The sequence below is a fragment of the Cuculus canorus genome, chromosome 22 (assembly GCF_017976375.1).
Source record: "Cuculus canorus isolate bCucCan1 chromosome 22, bCucCan1.pri, whole genome shotgun sequence".
NCBI lineage: Eukaryota > Metazoa > Chordata > Aves > Cuculiformes > Cuculidae > Cuculus > Cuculus canorus.
Window position 1 is genome coordinate 8,303,826 of NC_071422.1, and position 22,657 is coordinate 8,326,482.

Consider the following 22,657-nt stretch of genomic DNA (forward strand, 5'->3'; position numbering starts at 1 on the left):
CACGTTCCTAGTTTTTCATCCCCTCTTGTACGGACATCATGGTTTCTTTGTGTCTTCAGAAGTCTCTGATAGTCCTTATCTCCTTCCTCGTCGTGTCCTCCTGGTAGCTCAGGTCTGTCCTCTGTTCCTGCTGCAGGACTCCCAATACTTGATTTGTTCCTTGTTTCAACTACTAAACAGGTTAAAGTCCTGTTACAATCACATTCTTTCTAACTGCCAGCTGGACAAGATTTAATTCTTATTATTGCTTAAGCTAATTCATTCCCTTAACATAATGATTTATTCCTTCCTTCAGGAGGACAGTGGATAGCGTCAGCCTCCTCAGAGAAGGACGGGTTCAGCTGTGGGATGGGAACCACCAAGGCTCCCACAGATCCCTCGCAATAGGGATCGCATAGAGCGTTTATCAATTCCCCATAACAATGAATGGCTTCCTTTGGAGCCACAAACGCAGCCTTCCCTACCAGCTAGGATAAAGATATGCGAGCAAAGGACAGACTGCCCATTCCTGCAGACATCACTAACACTGGTCCAGCCCAAGCGCTCGGGATCCCCGCTCTGAGACCAGGCCACGAAACCTCACCTGGAGCCAGTGCGGAGAAACCAGGCTGTGCTGCACCGGGCCAGGCTTCCCTGAGGCCAGAGGCATCTCCCATAAAGCCGCTCCACGGTGACAGGGCAGGAGAGGGAGGCTCAGCACCCGCACGGACACATACACGGCCTCTCTCGCCGTTCCAAGCCACCACGGCCCGGCCCACCCCAGCGCTTCGCACCTCAGGACTGCCCCGACCCCGGAGGAGCGCACTACGCATGCGCCGCGGCCGCTTTATTCTGACAGCCCCTGCGCATGCGCCATGAGCGCGCGTGAGACACCTCTCGCAGCCTGCGACCAATGTCGCGCGGGGGCAGGCGCCTGCGCCTGCGCAGTGCGGATAGAGATTTCAGTGGCCCCGCCCGCACGCGTGACATTGTCACAGGCCTGGCTCTCCACATGCACATAAGGACAAGCGCCACGGTTGGATCGGGGAGGGGAGCGCAACACGCATGCGCAGAGGCGCCCGGGGGGACACAAATCTCAGAGCCCGTGACTGCCGCTCTGGGCGATTATGCGTATGCGCAGCGGGCAGAGCGCGCGGTGGCCCCGCCCCCGTGCAGTCCTAGTCACAGCCAGGCTCTACGCATGCGTAGTGGGGACGGCACGCGGATTCTGCGCGGGCGGGGTGACTGGTGTGCGCATGCGCAGAGGCGCGCGAGGTGGGCGCGCGCGGGAGCCGGTAGCGGCGGCCTCGGCTGCAGCAGCAGCAGCAGCAGCAGCAGCAGCAGCGGCGGCGGCGGCGGGAGGGGGCGGTACTTCCGGTCGTTGACTTCCGGCGGCGGCGGCGCTCGGTGTGGCAGCTCGGCCCCACTCCGCCATGCAGCGCCGCGACGACCCCGCCGCCCGTATGGGCCGGGGGCCGGGCCCCGGCGGCGCACGGCAAGGGGGGCCTTCGCAGCGGAGGCCGCCTCGGGGCGGCGGCGGCGGCGGGGGCCGCGGGGGAGCGGGCCCACCGCAGCCGCTCCTGTCGAGCAGCGGCTCGGGCGGTCAGGGCTCCGCCGCCCCCGCCCCGTTGCTGCCCGGCGCCGCCAAGATGGAGCCCGAGAACAAGTACCTGCCCGAGCTGATGGCCGAGAAGGACAGCCTCGACCCATCCTTCACGCACGCTATGCAGCTTCTCACTGCAGGTACCGGGGACCGGCGGGGCCGGGGCAGCGCCGGGAGGGGCGGGGAAGGGACCCGCGGGGCCCCGTTGCACCGAGCCACCCCCTCCGCAGCGGCTGGAGATCAGATACTGCTCGTGTTTAACCGTGATTCAGGGCCCGGGCTGCGTTAAACGCAGGATTTTGTGTTTGAATCCTGGCTCTCTCCATCCCTGGGTAGAGAGGGGGCAGAACGGTGACACCGGGGGGGGCCACGTCGCCTTTGCCCCATCCCTGTGCGGCACCAATCGGCATCTCCGTGATTGTCCACTCCCATAATCAGTGTTGGAGCTCGTCCGCTGCTGCTGGTGAGCCCAGACCAGGAACGGGGGTGACAGCCTTTGTTCTGTGCCCAGCTTGGCTTCTCCTTCCCCAGTGCTGCTCTCCCGTCGCCTGTGCTCCGGTTCCTCCGGATCTGCACAGTGCAGCCGCTGCCCCTGCGCTCGGCGCCTCTCCCCGGGCGAGCCATCTGCCTCTAGACGCTGTAGGCACCTTAAAATATCTGCTTCCGCTTAACCGGTAATATCTGCTACCGCTTAACCGCTTTACGTGCAGGGTACCAGGCAGAAAGATGCGCTCACATTGAATTTGCGGGTGAGCGGCATCCCTGGTGCTCTGGTTCAAATCATTCTGCGTTTTTAAGGTCTTTAAAATGTTCAATATTGCTGTAGCTGGTGCAGCACCAGAGGTTTTATTAGTTCCTTCTTTAATGTGGGAGATAATTCTATGGAATCACTGTCTCCCGCTGTTCGAGTGAGTGAGGTGCATCGTCACAGGCAGCTTGGCATCACTCGCAGTTGTCTTGATCTAAATAAATCAGTTTTATAATCCGATTTGCCATCAATTTAATGTTTTTCATTAATAAAAGCCTCCAGCCAGCTGACGCTTGACAGCGCTGTAATAATGCCTCCTGGTGAAACAGAACCTAAGGAGTTTGCTAATTCCTACACAAAGAACGGCGCCCTCGGCCCACTTACCGATGCTCCATTCGTGGCGTGGGGTAACGAGGATTCACGAGGGCATATGCTAATTTACAAATTGCTGATAGCTGACTGCAGCTTTGTGAGGCTTACTTTGGTATCTTGAGAACTGCCATCCTTGGGGACACTCACTGACTGTCCAGATTCGGGGAGATCCGAAGCTCATGAGAAAATATTGGAAATAAGAGTTAGGCGAGTCAGTCTCATTGCATGGATGACCGCAGACTGATCTGGGTTGCTCAGAATTCCTCTGCTGCTCTGGCACCCTCAGGGGATGCCGTGTGGGAGAAGCTGTTTCATGCTTACTACAGAATTGAGGTCTGGGCAAAGATCGTGAAGTGTGTGGCCAGCACAGCTTGGCAAAATGATTTCCAGACAAAGAAATGATGGATTATGGAATGTCAGCAGTGTTCCTGTTCTAACCTTTTCTCAGGAATGGAGGTTGCTTGTCCTGCTGGCTCTGGGAGGGAAACCCTCTGCATTGGAACTTCTTGTTTAAACGAGAAGTAGTCTAAAACTCTTGTGGTTCTAAGGCTGCTTAGCACATCTGGAGTCAGTGAGCGTCATTCCAGAATGCGGTGGAGGTGGTGGAGCGCTGGCTCTTGGACAATGCACTGTGTGATGAAAAGGCAGTGGAGTGGCGAGGTTTGGGGGCTCTGTTACACAGTGCTCTGAGCTGAAAGTGAAAACTGTGATTTTGTGCACCTTGGAATGTGATCCACTTTCCGTCACTCCTGTGGTTTGGGTTCTGTGGGACCTTCCTCTTCCATAGAAATGAGAGGCCCCCTTTTATCAGTTCAGTTTGTGCCCTGTCTGCTGCGGGGAGAGCAGGAGGAGGTGCTGATGCTTGGGAAGGCACAGTCCTCTCTGCTGTGTGCTTTGGGAGGCCAGGAGACATTCAGCAGTATGTTAGCTGGGCACAGGGATTCAGATTCCTGTGGTATCCTAGATATTTTTATTTCATGGACAAACTCCATGTGAAAGGAGCTGGTCACCTCTAAGCTTCCGGTGCTGCAAATGGATCTGTGAGCACTGCTGTTCCGTTAGCAAGTCTCTATACAGCCAGCATCTGTATGGTCCTTTTTTTAAACACTGCTCTTTACATCTCCAGAAGCATGGAGCGGTGAGGAGGGATGGGATGGATTCTGAGCAGTGGGCAGGGACTTAGAGCAGTAATTGTGCAAGGAGGGAGCATTGAGCTATTGTAGTTGGAGCAGGGCACTGCAAAGCAAGGAGCAGCCAGAGGTGCTGGTGGACTCCTTGTCCAAATCCCCTGCTGACTGTGCTAGGCTCTTTCAGCCTGGGTGAGTTCCTGGGAAGGGAAATGGGCTGTGTGGGAAAGTCGGATGGATAGGCGGTGGCCTTGCAGGAGCGACTTGCCAAGGAACCAAGCAGCAGGATTGGAGATGTGCTGAGGTCTCGGGGTGATGGGAAGCTGTGCATGACCCAGAGCAGCACAAGTTCCTGAAGCTCACTGGGCCAGAGCTAAGGCTGTCCTGGAATGGGGAAGAGGATCTGTGTTTCTATGTTTCCAAGCGTGCGCCCTCCTCCAGAGGAGCTGTGACTGCTGCCTTAAACTCCTGCCCAGACGTTGCAGACCAGGATGCGCCAATACACATAATTTCACATGTGGGTATTGCTGAGCCGTGTCAACATTATTGAATGCTGATGCTGTCCTACCTGTCCCTGCTGGGGCTCTGCCTCCTCCCACCCCTCTCTAGGAGCCTTTCCTGTGCCGTTCCTCACAGCTCACCTCTAGGCTCTCTCCTTTCCCATCTCTCACTTGAGCAGCGTTCCTTCTCTTTCCCCTCTCCGCCAACAGCGAGGAGGTAACCCGCTGCTGCACCTCCAACATGGCTATAAGTCAGCGCTGAGGTGAGGCAAGTGAACCCTGCGGGGTGTCTGTGCTCTCCTCCTTCCCATCAGTAAGTGCTCCAAAACCTGCTGCCACCCACCAGGCACTCAACACAGCTTCCACCGCGTAGTGAGTATGCCAGTATGCATACGGGTAGCGCTGAAATCGGAGCAGTGGGACAAATCACAAGTGGAATGTGTTCCAAAGGCGTGAAGGGGACAGGGTCTCCTGCATGGACTGGAATGGAAGAGCTAGAGAGCAGAAATTTTTCTGCTGGGCACAGATTTCTCTTCTCCTGCTTTGTATTTCATTTGCAGACTTCGTGAGGGTGGATCCAATGCTTTTTTTTAGCAAACAGTTCATTATTCCCAGGCCAATTTACAGAGTGATTCCCTCCTATTGCAGGAGGCAGAATGCATTTTGCAGTGTGGTTGGTGTGGGCTGGGCATCACTGGTTTACAGAGGCATCGCTGTGTGTAGACAAGGTAGAAGAAGCCTCTGAGAAGTTTAATTTACATCACAAAAGTTTTAGGGCGCTTTCATTCTTCCTGTGTGCATAGAAAGCCCTTCTTGACCATATGCAGAGTGAAATTCACTTACTTTTTTTTGGAAAACCGAAATATTTTTGGAAGTAATTACATTGTATTCTAGGGTTAAAGCTGTGCCCAGCCAGGGACTCAGCCAGCAGTGCCATCTGTGGTTTCCATACTGTGAATCTCTGACCTGTTCTTAAAGCTAGAATTAAAAAAAACTACATGAATCTGACTGAGGCAGTGAGCTCTGTTGCTTATTTTATACGTTTGACAGTGCTTGAACTTCTGCTTTTTTTACTTTTGCATAGCGTCTTCAGAAAATAGTTTATTTTTAAAGCTAAAAAAAATAAGCTCATCTTTCTCAAAGTGATTGGATCCGGTAATTTTTTTAAATGCAGGAGTCATGGTAACGCTTTGTACAGGCACCAGGATGCTGCTGCAAGGAGAAATACAACATTTAGGCTGGTTTTTGTGATTCTACAGCCCAGTCTCCAACTTCTATGTTTAGGTTTCTAAACTAAAAACCAGTTTATATGCCTGTCTGTAACTGAAAAGATACCCTCCCATGGCATGAGGGTTGGAACTGGACGATCTTCAGGATCCCTTCCAACCCAAGCCATTCTATGAGTCTTTAAAATTGATCCTTCGATCACGTTAAGTTGTTTTTCCAGTTGTCCCTCTGGCTGCTCAACCTCATGTGGTCTGTGCTGTTTGCGAGAGGCCGTTCAGCTTCCCGGCCCGTGGGGCTGTGGCTGCTGGTCCAGTCGGAGGGTAATGATGCCCCATTGTTCCTGGTTCTCTTTGGGTGACACGAGAAGGTTACAGGGAGGATAATATCCCAAGTGCCCAATATGTCATCCTCACAGCTGAGTAACCATGAACACTCGCTCTGAGGCTGATAGTTTGACATGGACAGAAATCACAGGAGATGCGAGACATTCTGGCTGCCCTCGTTAAATCCTAGTAGTGACAGAGCAGGCTGCAGGTGCAGTTCTGTCTCGCAGCTGTAATCCTGTTCTGTGTCTAATCCTGGGCAAGCACCTCTTTCAGCTGGGGTGGGAGAGTTGTATTTTAAAGCACTTTGACTGAGACATCTGTAATTCTCAGGTCTGCTGGTGAAATGGCACTGTTTAACCTTCTTGGAAGGACCGTGCTCCTCCCTGATAGGCATGTGTGAATGATGATTTGTGGTGGCATGCATGATGCTGGCAGTTAGTTTCTTAGCTGGACCAAAGAGTGCATAATGATTCACCAGTAATTTGGGATTGTTCGTAATGGATGGGCTCCAAATCTGGGAGGCTTGTCCTCTCCCTGTGGGCCGTCAAACGAGAATGGTGCGTGATGGGCATCCTTGGAAAGAAGAGCCAGACGGTCGTGGGCTGCGTTCCTTTGGGAAATGCCACTGTTTGTCTGGTGCAGTGGAGGGAGCACTGGTGACTGTAGGAAGCTGTGCAACAAATGCCTGCCTGAGGGTGATTCCCGGCCTTCTCCAGGTGGGCCGTCCATTATGAGGTGCCTTCTCCTGCTGCCCCCAGCCAAAGTTTAATTTCTAGACAGATTTGGGAAGGAGTTTCTGTGTGAGTTCCTAATCAGCCTGCCCTTAGTGACTGCCTTCCTGAAGGTTGGTTGGGCTTTGTTCCAGATCCTCCTCGGCTGCAGCACGCTGTCAGCTCCGTCAGACACCTCAGTGTTTGCCCAAGCCTCTGTAATTCACACTAACAATTAAAAATCAGAGTCTCGTTTTGAGGGACACTCATTTGTGGCTGCATTGCCTGAATGCATTTAAGGACTTCTGACAGTTCTCGAGCTGTATGCCTGAGGTTTACAGCTTAAACACCCAGTTAGGAATCACTCTTGTGATGAAGGTGCAGTTCATTTAATGAAGTGAAGCTTGTAAGAATTCCCTAAGCCGGAGTGCGCTCAAAGGTCACTCATTCCCGCTCCTGGTTATTAGGAATGTTTTCAACTTCACAGGAATCCATGGTGTCAGGACATATTGGCCTCACTGCTTCAAGTACAGATTTAAAATAGTGTATCACTTGAATAATAAAACCTCTCCTGGTTTGCAAGGGGGTCAGAGCCAGCACGTGAGGTCACGGAGCTGCGCTGCCTTCTCCCCAGGCTTGGGAGCCACACGTGGGTGCTGCATTCACAAGTGGGGACCCAGGCTGGGGGACAGACGGAGGAAAGCACAGCAGAAGCGACATGCAGAACTACTCACAGTCCCCTGTTCTGAGCTGTCAAAGTCATTTGTAGGGCAGTCTCTGCTGTCTATTCTTATTTCTGTTCATTATCCCACTTTTGGCCCTCTGGAATCCCGAGGTTTGATGGGAGGAAGGAGCAGGCTGGGCTGGCTCTGGAGAGCTGGCCTGCACCCCGATTCCATTAATGCAATTAGATGCTCCTTTATTCACAGAGTGAGGTGATTTGTTTTGTCACCGTTCCAGCACTGAAGCAATGTCTAAGGAGTATAAGCAGCCCTGTTTTTATCTTGTTTAGAAATCGAAAAGATTCAGAAGGGTGAGACAACAAAGAAAGAGGAGGAAGAGAACTACCTGGATTTATTTTCCCACAAGAACATGAAACTGAAGGAACGTGTTCTGATCCCGGTCAAACAGTACCCCAAGGTGAGGGGAGCGCTGAGCCGGCCGGGTTGCATCTTGTCTGGGGTTGTGGCTGACGTTAAGGGACAGCACTGGCAGCACCACAAGGGGCTCTGACGGTGTTCTGCTATCACTATGCAAGCTTGCAGGGTCTTATTTCAAATGTGTTGTGTTTCTAGAATGTCCCAGGATGAAGCTAAATAGTGATGTGTGAGGTTGCGATCTTTCATTGCTGGGATTGACACTTTCAGATGCAGAGCTTTGTGTTTTACAATGAAGAACTCATTTAACTCTTCAGGCTCACTGCCTGTCAGTTTGCTGGAGAGTAATGTTAGAATTAAACCCTTTATGTGAGTTAATTTAGCTTGGTTTTCTGGTGGAGCATTTTTCATGAAAATAATGTTCTGGAACTTAAATTTTTGTGCGGTGTTTGGTCTGTATGTTTTGGTAAGGTGAAGGGAAAATGGAGTGGCTAATTATTGTGTCAGCCAGCAGAACATGCAGAGAAGCTTTATGGTTATGGAGCTCTGGGGCTTATTTTGTTCTTTTATTTCTTCATTTACAGTTCAACTTTGTGGGAAAGATTTTGGGACCTCAAGGCAACACCATTAAGAGGCTTCAGGAAGAAACTGGTGCTAAGATATCTGTGCTCGGGAAGGGCTCCATGCGAGATAAAGCAAAGGTGAGGGCTTCATCCTTAGAAACATCCGTGTATATTAATGCATTTCTTATCGCTGTGAGCATACTGGCTCTCAAAGCATTGTATAAAACATTAAACCATCCCAATCCAAAAGCAAAAGCAGTCAGGAGTCACACTTCCAAAGCCATTCTGTGCCTGCTGGGAACAGTCTTGATTGCAGCAGAAGTCTGCCTGTGCTCTTTATGAGCGTGACTTCGAGACCAGTTGCCTTTGAGATCTTGTACCACTGGACGCAGAGATACCTTGTGTTGAAAGGTCAAGTATAAAGACAATAAAATAAGAATTAATTCCAGCTACTCTGAAAAAAGCATTTGCTAAAGGAATCTGTTTCCCCTCCAGAAGCAAAAAAAATCCCTTTTCTAGACGTTCCTTTTGAAATCCTTAATTCCCACGGCTCACTGAGGATCTGGGAGCAGTCTGCTCCTGGTAAACTTTGATGAATCACAAAGAGCCAGGAGAATTATTTTGAGCAGAAGAAATAAAAATAGTGGGTTTTTTTCTACCTTACCTGCTCCCCAAACTAAGCTGACAGTCACCAGGGCTGTCAGTTCATCCAGCTTTTTACTTCAGCAGCAGGAAAAGCTTTTGCACTTCTAGCTTGTTTGTAACTTCTTAAAGGCACATGAATAACAGAGGTACCTAAGAGCAGAGTTAAAGAGCAAGCTCATTTGAGGCATTGGACTCTGATAGATGGTAAAGAGCACCTCGGGTGGAAAGGTGGGGTAAAAGAGGAAGAACACTGCTGGCATTAGCTTAATCTGCTGGAAAAACAAGTGGCTGACATCAATGCCTTAGCAAAAATATCATTGCCTGGAAAGACAGCTGTAAAGAGATGGAAGGTGTGGATTGCATGTGGCTTGTTATAAAACTGCCCGCACAGTGTTACCATGGTCTATGGCCAGAGCACTTCTCAGACATTTCCAGTTAAGGCTTAGAAAATAGGTTAAAGAAAAAACATTTCTCTGTATCTTACTTGGTTTTAGAAATCTCCAATCTGCTTTGTTTCAGGAGGAGGAGTTGCGTAAAGGGGGAGACCCTAAATATGCTCACCTAAATATGGATTTGCACGTCTTCATTGAAGTGTTCGGACCCCCCTGTGAAGCGTACGCACTGATGGCTCACGCCATGGAAGAGGTCAAGAAGTTCCTTGTTCCAGTAGGTGTCCTACTGCTCTCTCCTTGTTGAAGGTGGTGGGAGGGATTGTGAATCTCTTAAGGGTGGGGAAGGTGTGCGTAGGTTAAGGCTTGTGCAACAGGACTGGTGTGGGGAGGGAATCTAAGAGTATCGAGCGTGTGTGTGGTGTAGAAGATACTTCTTGGATGAGTTCCTCTGACTCGGAAGTGTAGCACAGAAATCCATCCAGAAAACCTCACTGGTCGGATCAGAAACTGTATGGAAAGAGGGGTTCGCCTTGCTCCGGAGGGGAGATGCAAGGCCGAGAGGGTGGCTGCCCAGGCAGCTCGGTAGCAGTGTTCAGTGTGGCAGCTGGTTCTTGGGAAATATCTGTTAAATCAGTATTTCTGCTGCTTTAAATGTACACAATGTGAAGGAACCTCTTTTTGCTAATCGAGCATTTATGCAGATGACACTTGTTATCTGTCTCTTGCTGCTGGCCCTTGTAGGACCCTTATGGTCAGCGTCAGGTTGGGTTTGTTACTCTGTGACACCGCAGTGCTGCCTCCAAGAGCTGCAGAATGAGAAGAAGTCTTTTACATGTTATTAAATCAGTAATGTTGCTCAGTAAATTAGCATAAATCCAAATGGGAAAGAAGCATGGAGCACTCTTTGCTTCTGGCTGGCTCAGCCTGGCAGGCAGGGAGCTGGATACACCCAACACTGTGCTCCACTGCTGGTGAGCCAGTGGAGGTTCTGCCTCCAGTACCGGGACGGGTGGAACCTGGAGCCCTAGGTAGTAGGGAGTGTGGAACAGCAGATGGATACTGTGTGATTTCTGAGAGTTTGACACAGAGAGTAGGAGAGATTGGGATGGGAAGTGTCTTTGAAGGAAAGAGGTCATCTTCAAGGAGCCCCTGGGAGGTACAAAACCTCAGTTTGCTTTAGCAAGCGTGCAGCCTTGCTATTGAAAGTGTTGTATCTATCGCTGCCTTCAAGCAGCGTGTTAAACTTGTGAGAGCTGGCAGAGGAGTCGCTATGGGAGTCAGCAGTGCTGTGAAGACACATCTGGCAACAGACTCCATGCTTTGTGGTGTTGCCATGGCATCGTGAAGATCCTCGGAGCGACACCCGGCCTGTGTGAGGGAAGGGTGGGGTGCGGTGGCTGCTGCGGGGTCACCAGAGATCTGTGCTAATTCCTGAAGCCAGTTTCCCTGAGGCTAATAAAACGCATGGAACCAGAAACCTACTGAAGGGTTTGAAAAGACAGCCTGGTTTTGCAAATGGATGTTTGCTGTTTGTCAGGCTGCGTCCTGTCCTGTTCCTTCCTGCTGGGAACACAGCAGTATGCTGTTACCTGATGTGGCTCGTTGCCAGCCGCTTGCCTTTAAACGGGAGCTGTAAGGTGCTCGAGGTGAGATTTGTCTTGCCTGACTTCACCTGTGAGCTCCTGCACATAAATCCTGCTGACATCCCTGGGATGCTGGCCATCAGGTACCTCCAGAGCTGCTATGACTGAGCTCCTCTTCCCCAGGACCACCTGTGGTGCTCACCGCAGCTCCCAGACATGCAGGAGCGCCCTTCTTGGATGGTTTGGAAGAAGCTGGTGGTTGTGCCATGCTAGGCAAATCCCAGGAAAACTAACCTACAGATTTTAATGTAGGACTCTCAGGTTATTTTTATTCCAGCACAGAAGCCTGTGATATGCCAAAGCACAGACTGGCTTGTTAGCTGTTCTTTGGAGCTGACTATATTCCCCTCTTTAGGACATGATGGATGACATCTGTCAGGAGCAATTCTTGGAGCTTTCCTATCTGAACGGTGTGCCAGAGCCAAGTCGTGGCCGAGGAGTCCCTGTGCGGGGAAGGGGAGCAGCTCCACCACCGCCTCCGCCTGTTCCAAGGTATCTTTCCCAAATGCACAGACCTGCAAATGCTGTGTCGTGCTCGGAGTTGTCCTGCTGGACACGGTTCAACTGCCTGTTCTCACACATCACTGCTGGCCTTAATCGTGGCTTTTTGCCAAGGCTTTCCAGCCTGGTGGCACAGGTTTGCTTTTAGCAAGCCAGCATCAAACGTTTTGTACATCTTGAGACGTGATCTAGCACAGTGCATGTCTTCTGTGTTGTTTCTGGTGTCTGAATTTGGTAGCTTGATAAAGTAACCTTTTAAACTGGCCTAGGAAATCCTGTGCAGGTAGATGTGTCGTGTTTGCTTCTGTAGCCTTCAGCAGAGCAAGCATTTCCAGTTTGAACTGGCCTTCCTCTGGAAGTTACAGCATGGCGTTGTTCTGTCATTGCTGTCGAGGCATTGGGGTGAATTTGTGATAAACTCTGTTACTGGAGTTCTTATTTCACTGCCCATTTTGTGGAGGAAAGTCTGATGCTGAGTGTTTAGCCCAGAAGTGTGTCTGCTGTTCTTGTCCTTGGTGTTCCTGGCAGTCGTTACAGGCTGGTGATGGAGGGTTGTTTAAAATGAATGCTGAGAAACCACTTGGCCAAAGTTCTGTGTCAGATTTATATCTGTGTACTGCCCACTGCGGCAGAGTTTTCATCCCAGAAGTGGTTTCTGTAAATCCTGTGATACAGCAATGTTAACAGTCCTTGTTAATGAACAGTCCTTGTTAATGAACAGTCCTTTCAATCCTGGCACAGAATCCATGGCCTAGTTGATGGCGTGTTCGTTTATCAAGCTGTTGCATTTTACAGTAGCTGTAAGGAGCGCACACGGTGCTCTCGGCGTCCAGCACACGAGCAGTGGGTGCTCACAACCCTTTCCGTTTCCTTTGCAGAGGGCGTGGTGTTGGTGGTCCTCCTCCTCCTCCTCCCCCTCGGGGGGCCCTGGTCCGAGGTGTCCCAGTACGGGGTGCCATCGCCAGAGGAGCTGCCGTGGCCCGCGGGGTCCCGCCTCCCCCAGCAGTACGAGGCGCTCCCGCACCCAGAGCACGGGCAGCCGGCATCCAGAGGATACCGCTTCCTCCTCCTCCTGCACCGGAGACCTACGAGGAATACGTAAGAAACTACACGTCTTTGGGTTTTTCATTCCAGCTGCTGATCATGCTTTAGATGTTCAACATTACCGAAATCAGAGCTAACAACAGTAAGATTGTGTGGGAAAAGTGGCTGCCAGTCAGTAGTACGGTGCTGGGTGGCCTTCTCTGCCTCTCTGGTCCTCACGGGAGGGAGCTGCTGGTGTCTGAGATACAGGGCAAGGGATGGGTTCCTGAACACTGAAATGTGCCCCCAGGGATGAAGTTTGCCCTAGCAGTCAGTGCATGGTAGAAAAAAGCACATCAGACTGATGTAGTTCATATCACATTCCCTTTCTGCGAGAGAATTCTGTGAACTGGGAACACCAAACGTTCCTTTTTGCCCCTAAAATAAATACGTGAATGAGCACGGTCACATTTCAAGGCATGTAACTGAGCACCACCCTCCTGTCAAGCTTATCTCAGCATCTCTGCTCTTGATATTTGAAAAGGAAGGCAGGGTGACTGGTTTTGATGCCCAACTGCATTTTGAGGAGCTGTCACAAGTGCTAATACTTCTAAATTCTATTTCTCCTCTCAGTAAACCTTCAGTTTTTCCACTGAAACCAGTCACAGGCTGATGGGTTGGGTTTTCTCTACCTGTGAATCTGTGTTTTAGCAGTTACAGGCTTGGCACTTGGATTTGCCCCGCAGAGAAACGGTAGCTTTGGGCACGTAAATGGTTTCGAAATGTGTTGTAAATATTGGTATGGTTCGTTCCTCCCAAGCCACAGGACACAGGCGAATTTCAGCTCCCTGTGTGTTGTGATTGAGCCCCTTTCCTGTGGCAGACCAGGATTCCCAGACTCCTCTACGGCTGCTGTACCTGAACTCAGTTTTGCCATTACTCTTAGCCTGGCATTAACCTCTGTTCCTTCCATTAACACCGTTGATGTCCTCCTCCGTTCCAGGGCTATGACGACGCGTATGCAGACCAGAGCTATGAGGGGTATGAAGGCTACTACAGCCAGGGCCAAGGGTGAGTGTGCTCGTCTCCTGTCTTACAGAGGAAATTATGCATGTGTTTTCTCCTTTTTCTTCTTTTAAGAGAATGGAAACATTCATTTCTGAGTGAGCTGTAGGGAAACTGCCCTATTCTGCTGGAATCCAGGAGTACCCAGGAAATAACGTCCCAGTGTCCGTGACAGTTCTGTAAAAGCAGTGACCGCACCACCATGAGCGATGCTGGGCATCTTTGCTTGTCAAGTGTTTGTGCAGATTGTGTCAGTTGAGGATCACGATTTCAGCACTGTGTGTAACCAACGTAATTACTCTTCCAGGGACACAGAATACTATGATTATGGACATGGGGAGGCACAGGAAACCTATGAAGCTTATGGTATGTCTGGGAATGCTGCTGTCTTGATAAGGGGGGGAATTGCTCGTGGTCAACGGGCTGTTTTCCAGTGCTCTCCATGCTCTGAGCAAACACTTCCTGAGGAGAACCTCAGGTAGTTTCCATGACAGAATATTTTCACCCTCTGGATTATCCAGGTCTTGAACAACCGAAGACATTGTGTGGGTTTTAGATTCTTACCTAGCTTGGTTGTCTCAAAGGTGACGCTTTTAAAATTCCATTTTTTAGCTATGGAAATGTCTCTTCATTTCCTGCTAGCTTTAGAATATTTTGAGCTCTGAGTTTCCACCCACGGCTCTGCTTTGCTGCCTTCTGGTTCTCATGGATTATGTTTTGTTGAGCTGGATGAGTGTGTGGTTCCATCTGCTTCCTTATCCTCAGAAACCTGCTAGCTGCTACTGACTTTGTGCTATACATTTGATTGAAAAATAGATTTAAATGTCATATTAAGGCCTCCCTTTGAGCGGAACAGTTTTTGGTTGATAGAACTTGCAAGCAATCTATGAAGTTTAGCTGATTTGAATTGTGCGCAGCCCAGGCTGGACCTCATGGCACAGGAGAGCAGTTCAACCACAACTGTGGGAATCAGCTGTTGGAAACAATGGGCCTCATATCCGAGGTGCCGCGGTGAAGGATTGGGTGACAGCGGTTTCTTTAATGCTGGTTCAGATATCTGAGCTCATGAATGGCGTCTGCATGTGGCAATGACTCAGATTCATTTTCCTCTCTCTGTAAACAAGCTGCACTATAAACAGTTAGGAAAGCTATAACTGAGCTGCTTAATGGCCTGGAAATAGCCTGCATGGAAAACAGTCCTGTTAGTGAAGCATCAGCTGCCTGAGGCGTGAATGAATGCAGGTAGTGAGGCAGGCGCCAGCTGGAGGGGCTTTCTGGGATCCTCAGGAACTGGGGATTCCCCGTGCTGGGTAGGGAAGTGGAGCTGTTAAACCAGTGACTGTCTCTGCACTGGCCTCGGGCCATTCCCTGCTCTGGGCTTTGGCTGTGAAAAGGTCAAATTCAGGTGTGTAACCAGGGTTGCTTTTCCAGTCTAAGAGGCGTTTGAATGGCCAGCTGCTGTCGGAAATCCTGGGATCTTCCCTGCCTTCAGTGAGGGGTTTGTTGCCTGTGTCAGTCAGCAGCACAAAGGGGCTTTTGTGCCTCCTGCTTGGTAGGAGCGCAGCAGCCTTGTCTGGGACGTGAAGGTCAAAATGCTGATCACACCCTTGGCGTGAGGCTGCCGCAGCTGATCTGTTTATCCACAGTTATTTCCTTCGCTCTCTGCTTTCATGAAAACAGAATTAGGGAAATAAATTGTTGAGCCGGGCTGGAGAGGGTTTTGAGAAAATGAGAACGTGCTTCACGGTGGTAGGGACACGCTCGGCTGTCTGCCACGCTCTGAACACTCGCTTTCCTAAACTGGTGACCCCAGAGAGAATGGCAGGTGTGCGAGTATGGATGGAGCAACACAAGCTGTACTGAAAGCTGGGCTTGGATACTGGGTATTTGAGCTGCTCAGGGACAATGAGGATGGGAGCTTCCGTGCTGGTGGTGCAGAGCAGAAGGGTTTGGGCTGTTCTGCCAGGTGCTCTGCACCATCACCGGTGATGCTGGTACTGCTCTGGGAAGTGGTGTCTGCTCCGGAGAGGCTGGGGGTGCAGGATAGGCTGTAGTTGCTGAGGGGAAGAAGCAGTCGCAGTCAGGAGCAGACCGATGTCTGGAAGTCCAGTCGGATGTGCTGCCGTCCTGGAGCAGTGTAGGTACTTAATTGTTTTGGCATGGTTATCCAGGAGCTGCCGTGCGTGACGCTGGGGAGGAGGAGTGCTACCTGTGCAGTGCCCGTGGCCGGAGCCCGGGGCTGTGGATGCTGCTGGCTGCCGGCCCGTGGGGCCGTGACTGCCATGACCTTCGCTGCGGCTGGCTGCCAGAGCTGCCCTGGGAACTGGCTTCGGCGCTGCCGAGATTCATTAATCCTAAAAGGCACTGGGCTTGTCCAAGTCGACGCTTGGCCGGGCTGTGGGAGCTGCAGGCTTCCCGGGGATCCGTGCAAGTGGCTTTTTCCCCTGATTGATTTGGTGGATTTGGCAGGGTGTTTTGTAGGCAGGTTTTGTGCTGCAACCGCTGTGAAGGTGCCCTGTGCTTCCACACCGATTTCTGAGGGGAGCTCACCTGGCACCACCACCACTTTTTCCATACCCCTTGGCCCGTAGTGCTCTGCCAACCCTGACGTATCCCGTAGTGCTCTGCCAACCCTGACGTATCCCTCTCTTTTATCCTGGGTTGCATCAAAAGAAGCAGAGCTCGTGGGTAAGGAAGGGGGTTCTCCCCCTCTACACTACTTTCATGAGACCCCACCTGGAGCTCTGTGTCTAGTTCTGGAATCCCCAACCTAAGAAGGATATGGAACTGCTGAAACAGGTCCAGAGGAGGACGCACAGATGATTCAAGGGCTGGAGCACGTCCTGTACGAGGACAGGCTGAGAGAGTTGGGGTTGTTCAGCTTGGAGAAGAGAAGGCTCCAAGGAGACCTTAGAGCAGCTTCCAGGACTGAAAGAGGCTCCAGGAAAGCTGCAGAGGGACTTTTTTCAAGGGCTTGTAGTGATAGGATGAGGGGAAATGACTTTACATTGGAAGGTGGAAGATTTAGGTTAGATATTGGGAAGAAATTCTTCACAGTGAGGGCAGGGATGCCCTGACCCAGGTTACCCAGAGCAGTGGTGGCTGCCCCATCCCTGGAGGGGTTCCAGGCCAGGTTGGATGGGGCTCGGAGCCCCTGATCCAGTGGGAGGTGTCCCTGCCTATGGCAGGGGGTTGGAACCGGATGGGCTTTGAGGTCCCTTCCAACCCAAACCATTCCATGATTCTATGATTCTTTTCTGCAGGGCAAGATGACTGGAACGGAACCCGGCCCTCCCTGAAGGCCCCACCGGCCAGGCCAGTGAAGGGGGCCTACCGAGAGCACCCATACGGACGTTATTAAAAACAAACATGAGGGAAAAATATCAGTTATGAGCAAACAGTTGTTACTGATTCTTGTATCTCCCGGGATTCCCGTTGCTTTACCCACACCAGACAAGTAATTGTCTAACTGTTTTTCTTCGTGGCCCTTTTTCTCCCACTCCATCCTCACCCTGCATTCTGGCTTCTGTACGTAGTATTTTAAAATGAGTTAAATAGACTTAGAGGAGCGACTTTAAGTTTCTTTTTTTCAGTGTGTAGATGGCTTTTCTTTCCTTGTGTTTAGGCAAATACAACTGTACCTTTTTTAATAAAACAAAAAGTTGAGTTAAAAATGTTAGTTTCCAAAGTGACATGCTTTGCTTAGCAGATATGGAATTAAGGTTTTGTTAACCTTTTAAGTTTGGTTTTAAGGAACCCATAAAAGTTGTAGTTGCAGAATCCCAAAGTAGGCTACATTTCAAAATTCAGGGCTGTTTTTAAGAGTTAAAATCATAATGTAACGGTAGTAGCTGCCACCGTTTAAAAGTAACCTCAGACATCAAACTGTCCTTAAAAGCAGATTGCTGATGAATCGTAAGCTTAAATTTTAGTACAAAGGATCCTCAAACAAATTAAATAGCATTTTTTAAAGGTAATTGACTTAAAAGGAAAAAAAAAAAAACCAAAACAAAACAAATTAGGTTTGTAAAATTGACTTTTCTTATGTGGGTTTTGAAATCTAGCCCCGAACAGGCGGTGTTGAGAGATGCTTGGGAAGCAGAGTTTCCAGTGTTAAGGGGTTCTTAGTTCAGTTCTGTATGAAGAACTTTAAAGGGAAAACCAAATTAAAGCGTGGCTCTAATTGCCCAGTGTTTGGTATTAGAAACCAGAGCATTCAGTCTTCTCATTTCATAGCACTGGGGGGCAGAGAACGCAGCGCGAGTCCGCCCGACAGCGCTGTCGGTGCTGGCAGTCCCGCTGTTCAAGTGTATCTCAACACTAGCTTTGCCTAAAAAGGGACGCTGCAGCTGGAAACATGAGGAAAAACTCACTTTGTACATAGGAGAAAGTCCTAATCGGATTTGTATCCTGTCCTCCCACTGTTCTTGAAGGTTAACTGCTACGTGTGTAACTCTGCCTAACTAGGTAGCTAAACCTGTCACGATGTCTGCCGCAGTTTGTCAATAAAGTTTAGTCCTTTTTTAATCAAAGTAAATGTGATGAATTGTCATTTTTTTGGTCGAGCAATAAAATAGCTATTTTTTTTTCAATTGGATTTAAATTAATGCTAAAGCTAATTGTCTTTTAAAAAGATGGAGACATTCTAAAAATGTTGGGTTTTTGTAATTATCACAAAAAGTTTTATCAAGCTCGTGGAACGAGCTTAGGGTTTTTTTTAAAAACGTAGAAAGAAAACATGTTTTTCACCCCCTGGAAGTTGTTGAAAGCAGTTTGATCCTAGAGTGTGGCAGAACCCTGACTTCAGCCCGCTGGAAAGCGCTCACGATTCTTTGAATTGAGATTTCAGGCGGCCTCACAGAGCATTCCGGGCTGCGGCCTCAGATCGAGTCTGAAATGGCTGGTTTAAACCTACCGTGACAAAATGAAAGCTGAGAACTCCAAGGCTTAGCTGCCAGCAGGAGGAGAGGGAAGCTGGCTCTGTAACCCCCCGACCCTCGGCTCAGGTGATGCCCTTCCCGCTTCATGGCAGCCTTGCCTTGGAGAGCCACTTCAAAGAGTGCAGCAGCGGCTCCTCACGGCCTCCGAGAGGGTGGGGATGTCTGTAATCGTAGTAAAGAGAGCGGTTTACTTTAAAACTGCCTCTTAGCCCTGCAAAATGGGTCGTGTTTCATGTCTGCCAAGCGAATCCGGCATCCTAAGGGGAGAGAATTAAACTGCTCGGGGGTGAAAAATGGAGCACTAGGGAGCAAACTGCTTGTAGCAGCGCATGACCAAGGGGAGTACTTTAAAACAAAAAGTTGTCTTTGTAGATTGTTATTAAAGTGTAAATAACTGAATTTTCAACAATGGTTTGGAGTCAGCTTTCAGGGCATAATGTCTTGCTTGATGAAAAGATCACCCTATGCCCCCCTTTTAAAGGAAAATTATCGCAGGAGAATCAGGATGTGTAAAGCTAACATGCATCGCAAACCCCAAAAGGTAACCTAAATGTCTGATTTTAATAGCACATTTCTCTTTTACATAAACTTTATTGAAACAGTTCTTCAAATGTTAATTTTAATGTAAAAAAATTTGCAAAAAAAAATGTTTAAAATACACATTTAAAAAACCCACGTGCTTCTGCATAAATTAGTGATAACTTTAATAATGTGCCCTGGGAAAATGCACTGTGATGTAATGTGGGCAAAAAGGGATCGGCGAGCTTAAATATCAAGAGATGTAAAATGACAACGAATGTAGAGAGCCCTGCTACTGCCAAAGCCCCTTCTGCTCAGTGATATAAAATGTAAAATGGCCCCTTTAGCCCCCAGTATCGATATTCACTGTGCCCTGTTCGAAGCTCAGCTGAAGTTGCATGTTTTCCTTCCTGTGTAATTGCATGCAGGGTTCTTTTTTTCTTTTGCTTTGTGCCCGCATTCGGGACACTCACAACTGTCTTCGCTTTGCAGGAGTCGGGAGTGCATCGCCGCCAACCCCTCGAGTGACGACGAGCAGGGGCAGCGCCAAGTGGGTGAGTTTGTTTGTACGACGCACTGGGAGCCGCAAGTGTGTTCCGGGGGGAGAAACGGGGGTGGCACCATCTGAGCTGCTAAATTGAAGCTGTTCCTTAATTACCCACACATAAATTACTCTCAAGAAAGGCTGGTTACAGGGGTGACGCTCCAGCAGGGGTGATGGGGTAGAGGAGGAATTGGTGTGTACGAGCATGGAGCGGTCGCGTGGACGAGGTTGAGGTGGATTTGAGGAGAGAGGGAGATGTAAGGAAATCTGTCTCTTGGGGCTGATCCCTGGCAGAGATGCAGGTCTGTGCGAGAGGGCGCTCAGCCACAGGGCAGCACTGACTGTCACCCCATGCTCTACGAACAGAGCAGCAGGGAAGGGCTCAACCGGAATTCCTATAATGCATTAAAAGCGTAGCCTGCAGATTTCAGACCAGATGCTGCCCAGCTCTTTCTGCCCCCTCCACGCCCCCATCAGGCTCGGAAACATGATCTTGACTGCTGGCTGTTCTGTTTTTATGGCTCTTTGTCTGCCGTCCCTGCCAGAGACGGCTCACTCAGCAGTCCTGCCAGCCTGGCTGGGACGTGTTCAGCTCAGAGCCCTGCGGGGCTGCGCGTCTGGTGTGAGGGAGGGAGCACCCGGAGCGCTGGGGAGGGGAGATGGACCCCAGCACCTCTGGGTGTTGGCACCTGTGGCATCTGGGCTCCCTCTGGCGGCTGCGCCGGTGCTGCTGTCTTGCTTATTTTCCAATAAATCGCTTAATAAATGCACTCACGTGCTTGCAAATTGAGCGGTGCCTCGGCTGAGAAGGTTATCGTGCCTCAGCCGAGGAGGTTATCACGCCTCGGTGGAGTGACCTGCTCACACAGCAAGGGTGCAGCTCCCCCAGGCCCAGAGACAGCAGCCACAAGTCTTTCCTTTGGGAGCAACTGCTCATGTCCTCTCCAGTCTGAGATCGCTGAAAGGCTGAGCTCCGTAAATAAAAGAACAAAGAAATAAAGCCTTGGAACGCTGAGGAAGTCTAATGGCTTCAAAAGGCAACTGTGAAAAGCCCTGGGCATAGGACATAAAGGACATAAGTCTGATATTGGATGGAACTGTAAAGCTACCAAAGGAGCTTCTCTTATCTTGGAGCATTAGGGACATGAAAGCATTAGGGAATAGGTGGAACTGCGGCAGCAGAGTGAGATTACCCTCACTGCTTTGCCTTTGACTTGAAAATTGGATCCGTAGTTTTTCTGTTAGAGGAAATCATAATCGTAATTATGGCCTCACGTTGTGCCAGGGGAGGTTTAGGTTGGATATTAGGAAAAATGTCTTTACGGTCAGAGTGGTGAAGCCCTGGCAGAGGCTGCCCAGGGCAGTGGGGGAGTCCCCATCCCTGGAGGGGTTCAAAAACAGTGTGGCCGTGGCGCTTGGGGATCTGGTTTAGCAAGCCCAACAGTGGGGTTGGGCTGGCGGCTGGGCTGGATGAGCTTAGAAGGTTTCTCCAACCTTTATGATTCAGTGTTTGGATTTATGGCCTGTTTATCCAATGTATCTTCATTTACAGTGTAACTGGAACATTAATTTCTGTGGTGTTGTACCAATCTTTCCTGTTTCTTTCCTAATAGGCACAGCTTTTATATCAAGTGGAAAAGAGTTGATAGACGTCATCTATTATGCAGTTTTTTAGCAGTAGAAGCGGACCTGGTGATGCTGCCGTTGGAGTCATGCAGCTCGTTTGTGCGCTGCGTTTGTTGCATGTTTATGTGAAATGTTCCGATGTTTTGGAGGAATGTACACCTCAATGTGTGGGAAATAACAGTATTTGCCAGAAGTTTTTTGAAAACATGCCCTGCCTCAAGCATCTCCCACCCTCTCACAGCATTCCGATTTTAGCCTAGAGGCTGCAAAAGCTAATTGAGATCCAAAAATAGCCGGCAGCATCGGATGTGTCTCTCAGACTCTAATTAGCCAGGCGTTTCAGGGGTGACACAGGACTCGCTGAAACCAGGGAGGGGAAGAGATTCCTTAGAGTTCTGAAGGCTGAGTCACCTCAATAACCTTCCCATTTCTGCTGACATGCAGCCACGGGAGGAGCGTTCTGCTGGCTCGAAGCTGCCAAGCCCCACTGATCGTTCATCTCCGGGTTTTCTCAAGGGATTAACCAACATCTGATTGTTTGTAGAGCTGCAGCCAAGGCCATAAACGAGAGAAAGACACCGTTGTGCTTGGTGCTGCGCTGTGGGGATGTGCAGTGGTGGTCAGGTTTCCTCTGTAGAAGCGTTTCCCAGCGATCCTGTTCTGTTCAGGAGAAGGTTGGCTCTACAAATGTCCTCTGTGGCTCTGCACTCCCATCTGCTCTGGCCCTGGCTCGGAGCAGCTGCAGGTCCAGCCTCCAGTCCAGCCCTCTGGTATAAATGGTGCTCAGAGCTGGTGCAAACGGGGGCTTCGCCTTTCCTCGGCGAGGTCCCGCTGTGCGTGGTGGTTCAGAGCTGGTTTCTCAGCAACAGGAGGGTGAAACTGAGCTTGCAGGGAAAATGCTCCAACTGCTATTGCAGAGAGGCCCCGGTGCTTTGCCCGGATCAGGCTGCCTGACCCTGGCCATTCCTGCTCCCTGTTCCAGGCTGCTGGTCGGGTTATTAAATAAAGCAAACAGCTGCGAACTTTAGTTTATGCCTCACCTCTGGTATTTTTGTGTTTAACTTAACACGCTGTGCTTGCAACAAGGTGAAGGCATTGCCTTGATACGGCGCTCTGTCAAATCCCGTATTTGGGAAGCTGGGTGCAGGCACAGCTGGGTTCCCTGCTTGGCTGTTAGAGCAGAGGATTCTTTTTGTACAGAATTGAGTTTTTCAGTTTGTATGAGGGCATCTGTCACGGACGGTGCCAAGAAAAACAGCTTAGCTATGTGCCTCTTCCCTCCCTCAGCCCGTGCAGCTACAGCACTCGGGCAGCGGCTGATTTCTGGGATGGAGCCTCCGAGATTCTGAAAGAGACCAAGCTGCTGGTGGGAACAGGCGCTGCTGGGAGCACGGCTCTGCTCCCGGCTGCGAGGCACGGGACCTGTGGCACTTTTGGGGAGAGAGGCAGGGCTCGGGGAGAACTGTCTTTAATTGAGGAACCCATCACATCATGGATGAGATGTTGG

General features: G+C 50.2%; 1 protein-coding gene across 1 annotated transcript; it reads left to right on the forward strand.

Annotated features, from left to right (window-relative positions):
• The first annotated feature begins 1,249 nt into the window (after positions 1-1,249).
• KHDRBS1 (KH RNA binding domain containing, signal transduction associated 1) lies at positions 1,250-18,044 on the forward strand. Its single transcript, XM_054086310.1, has 9 exons — positions 1,250-1,722; positions 7,605-7,732; positions 8,274-8,390; positions 9,417-9,563; positions 11,288-11,424; positions 12,312-12,531; positions 13,460-13,527; positions 13,829-13,887; positions 16,785-18,044. Exons 1-9 carry the CDS (start codon positions 1,413-1,415, stop codon positions 16,880-16,882), a joined length of 1,284 nt encoding a protein of 427 aa, XP_053942285.1. The 5' UTR covers positions 1,250-1,412; the 3' UTR covers positions 16,883-18,044.
• Positions 18,045-22,657: the final 4,613 nt, after the last annotated feature.

Excerpts from the sequence above, each read along its gene's own strand:
- KHDRBS1 (XM_054086310.1), top strand. The coding sequence starts at position 1,413 with ATGCAGCGCCGCGACGACCCCGCCGCCCGTATGGGCCGGGGGCCGGGC. Across the intron at positions 8,391-9,416 it reads CCATGCGAGATAAAGCAAAG|GAGGAGGAGTTGCGTAAAGG; the intron begins GTGAGGGCTTCA and ends GCTTTGTTTCAG. Across the intron at positions 11,425-12,311 it reads CCGCCTCCGCCTGTTCCAAG|AGGGCGTGGTGTTGGTGGTC; the intron begins GTATCTTTCCCA and ends TTTCCTTTGCAG.